This window comes from Protopterus annectens, chromosome 3.part1, assembly GCF_019279795.1.
Source record: "Protopterus annectens isolate FY-2018-M chromosome 3.part1, PAN1.0, whole genome shotgun sequence".
Lineage (NCBI taxonomy): Eukaryota > Metazoa > Chordata > Ceratodontiformes > Protopteridae > Protopterus > Protopterus annectens.
In genome coordinates, this window is record NC_056732.1 from 1566558140 (window position 1) to 1566569168 (window position 11029).

At 41.4% G+C, this 11029-nt stretch overlaps 1 protein-coding gene across 1 annotated transcript in view; it reads left to right on the forward strand.

The window, feature by feature from the left end:
- LOC122797805 (protein HEG-like) overlaps nt 1-7342 on the forward strand; it is a 1359008-nt gene extending 1351666 nt beyond the window's left edge. Inside the window, exon 10 of the mRNA XM_044066326.1 lies at nt 7251-7342. Within this exon, the coding sequence (XP_043922261.1) occupies nt 7251-7342 (92 nt within the window). The remainder of the gene's footprint in view (nt 1-7250) is intronic.
- The last annotated feature ends 3687 nt before the right edge of the window (nt 7343-11029 follow it).

Sequence of the window (11029 nt, forward strand, 5' to 3'; positions counted from 1 at the left end):
ATAATATGGTACAAATGTGGAGCAATGCCACTGGTTGTATCACCCATTCTACAGGCAGTGCTAGCATCACAGTGATTTGAAGTGGTGCCACTCTGACCTATTTTACCAGAGAGAGACACTGGTGCAGGAGAGGAAGACAAAAATGTACTGTAAGCATTTTTAAGGATTATTGTCTTATACTATCTTAATTATTGTCCATGAATATGTAACAGTATGTACTTTGTTTTTCACTAGTGGAGGACTGGCAACTGAGTATGACTGGCTGCCACAGCAACTGGGGTTTCCCGCTAGACTGTAGAATGTATACATGCTGTATGACAGTCAAAATTACATCTACACAGGTATTATTCTCATATGTATGTTTGATTATCATTTCCTACTCTGTTGTTCTTTGTTAACCCCAGTTCAAGAGAATGTAGAGGATCATTTGCCAAGGCCACCTCAGTCTCTGCAAGCCATTGCATTGGGCAGTGGGCTGCCATTGTCTACCAGGATGACCTTTCAGCAAGGGTGAAATCTGCTCTGCTGGAGGTGACATGGATTCATCAGTGGTGCTCTCTGTGTCAGCATCTCAGGAGGAGGTGCACAGTGAACTTCCTAGCATGAGATGTGGAGGGCTGTCACTGGTAATGTATCTGAGCATCTGGATGGTTATGGTGTGAACATCAAGCATCTTCTGGCATGGCTAATTGAGTTGTGTGACTAGCAGATCTAATTCAGCAGATCCCAGGAAGAAGGAGCAACCTGCTCTTACCATCGGCCACTTAGGTGAGTGATGCTTGGTTTTATTGTACTCTAGACCATCCTGAAAGCCAACCATGATAGAACCCTGTATTGTCCCACTCTAATTTGCTTCTCATGTATTATTCTACATTTCTTGTTTGTTATAGGAAGTTACCAGGCTATTGGCCCTGAGGCCCTTATAAGCCTAGCCAAGAATTTAGCTCATGTTCCAACTATTCAGTACCTGATGCCCCTGTCCAACAGGGGCACAAGATGGACTCCCAGGGGTGTCAAGGGGTGTCAACAAGGTTGGTATCCAACCCTCCCCATTACCCGTTGTCCACCATCTGAATTTATTTATGTATCAGTTGTACTAACCACCTTTTGTTTGTATACCATCCCATCTATGTCTGTATTGTTTGTCTGTGTGCCCTGCTACGTCACTCTCCTCTAACTCCTCTCTACCCGCCTCACAGTACCTTTCCCACCTACCCCACTCCTATTTTGTAACCTTAAAAAGGGGCTCTTTTACAACTCTAAAATGTACCATTTCTTTGTCTCACCTTTTTGTTTCACTCTTCCATGTTTACCTCTGCTTGCTGTTCTTCCCATTTCTGTATGCTGCACAGGATTTCCACTGTGCTGTATATATCCACAATTGTCGCTCTGCTAACCATTTTGTTCAGGTGTGCTACTTTTTTTGTTTTGGCTGAGTGCTAGCTTTAGCTGAAAATTGCTACCCTGTGCACCCAAGCTTTCATTGGCTAGACCTCACTAGCTTACGTTTGCTGTTATATCCATTACATTTACCATTTGTGGTACTGTATCATTGCTCATACTGATGATGATGATGATGATGATGATGATCATTGCTCATACTTTGCAGCTGTCCTTTGCTCAGAATGCAGGTGCTATCCACTGTCAAGTCCATGGCTGATAAGCTCTGCTTCACTTGATGTTGTGAATTCCTTGAATATTGTCAATGAATCCAAGCTTTTATCCACCATTTTAACACCTGTTATTTCTTGCTCTCTTCCTGTTTATTTTCCTACTTCCCTATTACTCTTCATCTTTCCTATCTACTGTCCCACCAGGGTATATTTTCTTCTTAGCCCCTTTATACTCTCTTCTCCCCTCCTTCTATCCTGTTTTTGCTGTGTTCTCTTCTAAGCACCTTTTCTTCATTTTTTTGAATCACTACGATAAGTGTACACAATAAGCATATGTATGCATTCATTCTAGAAATAGTTCTTCAAATTATTTCATTCGTAATTTATATGTTCATCATTCTTCCTTCTAGTTGGAAAAGCAATTTTATGAAAATCAGTTTCTGTTCTCTAGGAAGTTTATCCTGTTTTGTTCCTGACTAAAATTTGCAAGTTTATTTACAAAGAACAATCTATTTCTTACTGCTCTTGCATGAATATTTATTTATTTTAATTTGTCTGTTGGGGTGGAACACTGATCAAACAATGGACAGTTACAGGCTCAGCCTAGATAAGGGTCAGCACAGATAAGCAAGGATGGGAAGGGGGATTCCTGCATCTATATTACCTGGGAACCTTACAGGTATTAATGACAGGAAAGAAATTAAATGTATGAAATGTGTGCATGCTATTGTGTGTACTGTATATATATTCAGTATGCAAAGAAAATTGTCAGGTGCTGACTGATTGCTTACAATTCCTAAGACTGTATCACAGTGACAGCCCTTCTTTGATCTTATGATAGAATAGCTCACCCTATGATTGGTAGAAGAGCATCACTTTTATAAGTAGATTAAGTTTAAATTTATCAGTAGGGAGGAGACAATTAAGTTGGGAGATATTTCAAGAATATAAAGCAAAAAGCATCCTGCAGAAAAACAAAGAGCCTACTGCTCATGGCATGTACAAATAAAAGAAATTAGGCTTATTTTCCCAAATATGTGCTTATATTATATGACATGACACGTTTCTCTTTTCATGGACCCTTTCTTAGGTATTTATGAGGGGTAAGGATTGATGACACGGTAAAGGGAAATATTTATTGCATAAGTAATAGATATTCTATGGACAAACATTTCAAACAACATCACAGTTTATAATTCAGTAGTAATACTAGAATAACTACATCACGCATATAACATATTTGTGTTAGGTACATAACTAACGCAGTATACTCACTTGCTTGGCTTCAAATATTACCAACTTAAATGTCTTAGCTAGCTTTGGTTAAGAATGGCAAACACTACTTGTCATACAAGGTAAAACAATAAAATGCATTATTGTATCTTTGGGGAAGTCATTTATGCCAGGGAATCTCCACATTAACAATACACTCCTGAGAGCTGACCCAATTGTTTGGGGTTTGGGAATTTGCATGGACAGTGACCTAACTTTTGACCAACATGTGTCCATTGTTGTAAAAAAGTCCTTCTATATTGTACAGTTTATAAACAAAGGGATTGTGTCTAGATCTCAGAATGTCATTGTCTAGGACCATCATTGAACATAATGTCCACTTTGGCATATATCTGTCCAGACACATGCAACAACTTGAACACCCACAGAGATACCTTACTAAAAGGGTACAAAGCCTAAACAGCATGTCTTACATGGACTGAATCAAAGCACTGACACTTTACCCAGTATCCTACAAACTGCTAAGAGGTGACCTGTATCTGGCATACAAGGCATCATCTGACCCAGTACTGATGGATTTACTGCACATCAGCAAGTTAAACAGCATCAGAAATACTCAATCTAGGGATCTAAACCTCTTCTTCAAGATGAAGAGAATGGTTTAGAGGGACAGGTATATTTTGCAAAGGATACCACAGCTATGAAACAAACTCCATATCCACATAAAACAAAGGTCATCCCTGTCCATATGCAAGTGTAACTTGTATCTATGGATGGGAAATAAAACATTTACCCCATGACTGTCCCTGTACTACTAATGGACAGAGGCAGCTCCTAAATGCTTTATCATATGCATATCACCTCAAATTATCTATGGCCAGGCTGGCAAGTCAACACTGTAAAAACAACCTCCAGGTTGGTGGCAAAGCACGAAGCATCAGAGACTATCCATGTGCAACTACTAAAGGGTAAAAAACTCTCCAGTTTATAGCCTGCCTGCTACAGACCACTTCAAACTCAGGGAACCCCACTGCCTTCCTGAGAACACTGGAAAATAAAGGCCCTCTCCAAACTCTATTGGGCTTACTCTACCAACTACAAACATAGACCGGGAGAGTATGCTCTAGCTCCAACACCCTAGCCCAAAGATTCCTAGAATTTATAAACTCAAATGGATGAAACAAACAACTTGTTACTACTCCCACAAGAGGGGAAACATACTGGGATCAGATCATCAGCAACATGGGGACATGCCAGACCCAGTGCTCCCTCCTCACTCCCAAGATCAGACCATAAACCAACTTCCTCACCTATCTGCCCTCCCCGACCCCACCCCTGCTCCAGAAAACCGCAGAGGAAAACTTCTAAAAAAGTGAAGCAAACACCCTCAAAAACTGAGGTGGAATCCTTCAAAGCCTCGGCCTTCTGAAGGAAATGCTTCAGATCCTTTAGAAGCATAGAAACGCAACGAGAACACCGCATTCCCCAGGAAAATATGCGCGATGCCAAGATCCAACAATCCCAAGAGAACCAATCCTCAATGTCTGAAAGGGTACAGCCATAAATAAACAAACTAAAATAGAAAATAGAAGGAACTATAGAAGGAAATAAAAAAGCAAAAATCCCAAAAGGGAAGGAAGGCAATTAGCAAAAAACTTAAAAACATATAAAACACATAAAAGGCTCTAAGGCTAGCTTCAATTGCAAAATTGCACAGGACACCAAGGATAATCACAAGGTTTCTTTTAACCTGGGTGGTAATTCCCCAGATATGCTCCCCATTATGCCCAGAAACACGTCCAAAATGACAAAAAAGCCACAAGACCAACATCACCAGCCATGACAGGTTCAGCGCAAGTCCCCAAACTCCCCCCACCAAAAAGCCAGGTAGATCTGCCCCCCTGAGGGCTGCCCTCCCATCTCAAAGAGCTGCCTAAGGTAAAGGAAAACCTCAGATCAAACACAAAGCACGGTGTCAATGCTGATCCCCATGATGAAAACCAAAACCTACCCTCAAGAACATAAAAACCCAAACATAAAACTACTGTTCAATCTCAGCCTTACTACAGGATATGTGCCCAAAGAGTGGTGTAGTGCTCCAGTAAGCCCCTGCCTCTAACCATAAGCCTCAACGGATCCTGAAAACTATCGTCTACATGCCATATGGAAACCATGTGGTCAATGCATCTATAGGACCCTCATGGACCTAGATATTAAAGATGCACATTGTTGGGATCCTACACAGGAGGCTACCACAGGCGGCAGTTCGGGATTTGTTTAAACCAGTTTGATTGGCTTGAAATAGTCACCAAGGCCCTTGACGAGCCATCACCCTCCACACAGTCTACCACAGCCTATACAAAACCTCACAAAGCTTCCTGACATAATACATACTCGGCAAATATCAGCTTAAATTATACTTAAATATAAACCCTAACTGGCTCAGATGGATTGCAAACTGGCTCAAGGACAGAACCCATATGGTTAACATGTCAGGTTCCACACCAGTTACCAGTGGTGTCCCGCCAGTGCTCAGTCCTGGGACCCTCTGTTCGGTAGTCCTTTCTCGGAGGTTGTTCCCAACATTTAAGGACTGTGGCTGACCAAACGCAAGGATCATAGCCAACATTACCATAATCGACTTCAGTCGCGCACAAGCATCCTCCAAAAAAGCCTCAGAAACAGACAACTGGTGCCAGAGCCAAATGCCGTTAAGGCTAAATGGTCAAAGTGTATAGTCATCCCCTTTGATGAAATCAGTCATCCCCTTAACTAATGCGTGCTTCAGGCAATTACCACATAGGTGGTAATCCATTATCACCTGGAGAGTTAAGTGGAAACCAAATAGAAAAACATGATAGCTCTGGCTTTGACCACATGATCTCACATCTAGATCAGGGACGCCACTAATACCAATCACTATCACCATCAGGCAGCATACACAGACCATCTTCTTCATTCCTATCAGATTGCACATCTGTGAGTTAATGCACCCTGGGGTGGATGCTCACCCAGAGAGGACCTCAAAGGGCCTGAGGCTACCTGCCCAGCAAAAAAAAAGAGCTCTGCTCAAACAGAAACTAATGCCGGCTCAGTCAGAGGCGAGCTGTGCACGGAGTGGTACCGCCCATGTCCAACTGAACCTGTGACATGTTGCACCCCATGTCATGTCCGAATCCCATGAATCTACGCTCATCGAGAAATCAGAAATCCCATCGAGGAAATCAATATGACAGACTTGAAGAGCAGATTCTGAAACCCAGAGATAACCCCACAATTGAAAACCCCACTCCAGTAACTCCCCCACTCTTGGAGCCCCCCCCACTCCAGGTTCTTTACGAGAGGATGGGAGATTCTGGCTCAGGAGATCAGATGACTTGTGTGGGTGTTAGACAGAGGCACAGTTTGTTACAGGTAAAAAGTCTGTAGCAAAATAAAACAGAAACACAAAGTAAAAGCCAAACACAATCTGGCTAAAAAAACACATTGGCTAAGCTTATAAATGCCCTAGGGCCCATGAACACTGTCAATCATTCTGCGAACTAGTAATCTGCAGTGGCAACCCCTAACCGGGAAAAGCCAAAAGACATTGCTTGTATGATCCCAGTTATTCTCATTAGAGATAATATATAATTATTGACCATAGGATGGGTAAGGTAAATCTCTATCCAAATGGGATAGGTTAATTTGAGCACCAAAAGGGAAACTGGCTAGGCCTAAAATAGCCCTCTAGGGCAGCTAGCCTAGTACTTACCTATGACCTTATGATAATCAGTCTTTGTCAGTACTTACTTTTGTCAATGGAATTCACAAGACTTAACAAATATGAACAAAAAAACCACTATAATATCCACCAGGAAAGAATGAAGGGAAATACATGAATAAATAAATGAGTGAATAAAAATGAACTACTGCAAACAGGAGCATCATAACTCTAGACAGTAATGAACAACATCATATTTTAGGGCAGGCATATAAAGAGCTTTAAACAACAGCACAAAAATAAAACAGGACTTATAATCTTTCTCTGCCTGTCTAGTTTGATGCTATATTTTCAAAAAAATTGTCAAAAAATTGAATATTGTAGGGAATAATGGAGAACTGATTGTTAACATACTTGCCAGCAGATACTGCCACCATTCCTAGTCAGTAAGTTTGTGTTACCTGTCAATATCTTCTATAACCACTAACCAAAAGTTTGTCTGCAACAATTTACCTGTTATACCTCATGCAAATCTAGGTAACTTTGGGTAATGCAGTTTCAACCCACAAATGTTAGTCTACAGTTTTGTGAGCATCACTAACTGGTATGTTCTTTTTGTGATGAAGGCACTGCTCTACATGTTTGCTTAAGCTTACAGTTATCACTTGTGTGCTGATGTTTCCCATTCTTCATTTTAACAGGGCTTCTTCTGTTACTGGTGATAATCGCTGGCACAGCTGGACCTGTTCTCCTCTGTCTGATCATCACAGTTATAGTCCTCAGTTGCAGGTAAATACTTATGGGTTTAAAACTTTAAAACATTTCAGGTAAGCAGGTAGAATGTTGGACTGAAGTTCCAATGAGTAGGAATGGTGTTAACCTGAAGCTAAATCTATCCACCTTTTAATAACTGTGCAGTACATGACCAGTTGTCATCTGTATTCAGCATTTTGTGAAGCATACTAATAAACTGGTTTCTGATTAACATAGATTATTCAGTAAAGTGAGAAGCCCTCCCCTCCCATAGAACAAGGGGATAAAGCCCTTACTGCAACCTAGATGACCCATGTTCAAGTAGCAGGCAGTGGAGCTAAAAGGGAGAGATACAGGAAGACTGGAGCGGACTGGCACAGAGCTCACCCATCTGGTGGGAGTAAAGCAACTTAGCTTGCTACTTGGATGACACTCATTGAAAGATCTGGGTGGTATAGTCCAAGGAGGCTGGGCCAGAGGGTCATGCTGCCATGGCATAGCAGCATATTTCAGGGTAAGTCACACAGAGAAGCTTGCGTACTTCTCCTCCATAGACTGACAGCTTAGCATCCTTCAGAGCCGCTGCAAGGATTTTAGGAGGAGCTCCATGGGCTGAGGGAAATGAGGGAACCAATGTGTCTGCATGGGTGACAGCTATGATTGCCTCTGACATCACAGATGGCACAAAAGTCTGGTGAGAAGCTTGCAGCCTTCATGTTAGGAACAGATGGGCCAGTTGTTCACAGGAAATTATGGCTGAAAGGCATGAAACCTGCAAAAAAAAAAAAACAGTTAGCAGACCAAGACAACAGCAAGTCAGTCTGTCAGAAAGTAAATCAAATATATGCATGTCTGGGTGTTTGCATACGTACAATAGGTGTGTGCATGTATGTGTTCATATATAAAACAAATATGTTGAATGGCATGAATATGAACCAGTTTTCTGAGTGCAGGAATTGCCAAATGGGAGTAATGTTAAATGCAGCATATTTTGAATGTGTTAATGTCGACTAATGTATATGGTGGAGAAGTGGTGTATGTGAATTGTTCAGTTATGTAGGACAGCTGTGGTGTTTGGTATGGGAAATCATTGTTCGGTTATGTAGGACAGCTGTGGTGTTTGGTATGGGAAGTCATTGTTTGGTTATGTAGGACAGCAGCTGTAGTGTTTGGTATGGGAAATCATTGTTTGGTTATGTAGGACAGCTGTGGTGTTTGGTATGGGAAATCATTGGTTATGTAGGACAGCTGTGGTGTTTGGTATGAAAAATCATTGTTCGGTTATGTAGGACAGCTGTGGTGTTTGGTATGGGAAATCATTGTTTGACTATGTAGGACAGCTGTGGTGTTTCGTATGGGTAGTCATAGGACAGCTGTGGTGTTTAGTATGGGAAGTCATTGTTCGGTTATGTAGGACAGCTGTGGTGTTTGGTATGGGAAGTCATTGTTCGGTTATGTAGGACAGCTGTGGTGTTTGATATGGAAAATAATTGTTCCGTTATGTAGGACAGCTGTAATGTTTGGTATGGGAAGTCATTGTTCGGTTATGTAGGACAGCTGTGGTGTTTAGTATGGGAAGTCATTGTTCGGTTATGTAAGACAGCTGTGGTGTTTGGTATGGGAAGTCATTATTCGGTTATGTAGGACAGCTGTGGTGTTTAGTATGGGAAGTTATTGTTCGGTTATGTAAGACAGCTGTGGTGTTTGGTATGGGAAATCATTGTTCGGTTATATAAGGCAGCTGTGGTGTTTGGTATGGGAAACCATTGTTTGGTTATGTAGGACAGATGTGGTGTTTGGTATGGAAAATCATTGGTTATGTAGGACAACTTTTGTGTTTGGGATGGGAAATCATTTTTCAGTTTTGTGGGACAGCTGTGATATTTGGTTTAGGAAATTATTGGTTATGTAGGACAGCTGTGGTGTTTGTTATGGGAAATCATTGTTCAGATATGTAGGACAGCTGTGGTGTTTGGTTCATAGGTTCATAGGTAGATACTAGGCTATCTTCCCGAAGACATATATAAGCCTAGCCAGAATGTGTTGGCTTTTGCTGCCCCGTCCAGCAGAGCCATTGAAGTGATCCCTGGGGTACACTTTCTGTTTCCAATCCACTCATCAAGGTTTCTCTTGAAGGAGGTTAGAGAGGAGTTCTGCCTAATGTAGATTGGAATCTTGTTCCAGAGCATGGGAAGTCTCTGGGACAGGAATCTATCCCTTTAGCATGTCCTATTTATTGTTGTGGTGAGGTTTCGATCCATGGAGTGTGTGGCTGGGGATATGGTTTTCTTGGGGTGGAGCATGTCCATCAATTCTGGGTTGGACATGGCCTTGTATGTCAGGTGGAGATCACTTATCTGAGTAGGTGGCATGCAACCGAGTACAGTTGGAGTTTCTTCAGTCGAGCTGCATAGGGCATCTGCTTGAGGCCAGTGATCCTCTTGGTGAGGTACTTCTGTGGTCTTTCCAGTTGTTGCAGGTGTCTTGTAAGGTACATCCCAAATGGGGCATTGTACTCTATGATGGGTCTGATGAGTGATGCATAGAGGGGCCCAATTACCTCTTTCGATCTGGATGCAAACCCTTTTGTGATTAGGTGGGCCACATGGAAGGATTTTCTAACCACTTTGGCAATGTGATTATCAAAGGAGAGGTTAATATCTACTTGGGTCCCCAGATCCCTTATTACGTCTTCCATATTTAGGGGGCTACCACCTATGTGGTAGTTTGTGGGTACTTTGTTTTTTCCAAAGGGGATGACTATGCACTTTTTGGCATTTATTACTATTTGGTATGGGAAATCATTTTTCTGTTATGTGGGACAGCTGTGATATTTGATATAGGAAATCATTGGTTATGTAGGACAGCTGTGGTGTTTGGTATGGGAAATCATTGTTCAGTTTTATAGGACAACTGTGGTGTTTGGTATGGGAAATCATTGTTTGGTTATGTAGGACAGCTGTGGTGTTTGGTACTGGAAATCATTGCTGATGCAGTTACTGAGTGTGTGTGTGCCATCAGTGAGTTTTGGTATTTTTATACTAGTATTTTGGGAGTTTGATAGCAAGTGGAGTTAGTGTTTTTTTAGAGATTCTTTGTACCTTTGTAACTATTGCATTGACAACATCCCCTTGAAAATTGATCCTGTAGTTAGAGATATTTGAACCTATGCAGACAATTTACTGTTCTTTGATCGCTGTTTCCACTGTCGTAATGAAGTTCCTTTTCATCACATAGCTTATATCACAGTGTATTGCATCCAGATGCGGGAATGTAATTGCTCTTCTGTACTCAGTACTCAAACTCTGATGAAGCCATAGTTTTATTGGCGAAAGCGCTCAGTCGTTTGGTTGTTTTAAATAAATAAAGTGAAGCGACCGATTTACTTTGTCTGGATTTTTTTATTTTTATTTTTAGTTACTCTTTTGTAATATTAGTAAAACTTTTATGTGATTGGCTTCCCCTCAACATAAAGCAGAGTACTTATCTTATTCCTTTCAAGCATACCTTTGACAAATGGATGTGTAACAACAAAGTCACGCTTAGTTTAGTGCCAGTGGCCCTCATTGATAGGAAAACATGGAAGTATCTGACATATGCTTGTATTCTTCACAAACATGACTCGCTTGGTAACTATTGCATTGACAACACCCCCTGAAAACTGATCCAGTAGACAGAGACCATAGATACAGATTTGGGAACCAATGCTGTCAATGAACTGTTCTTT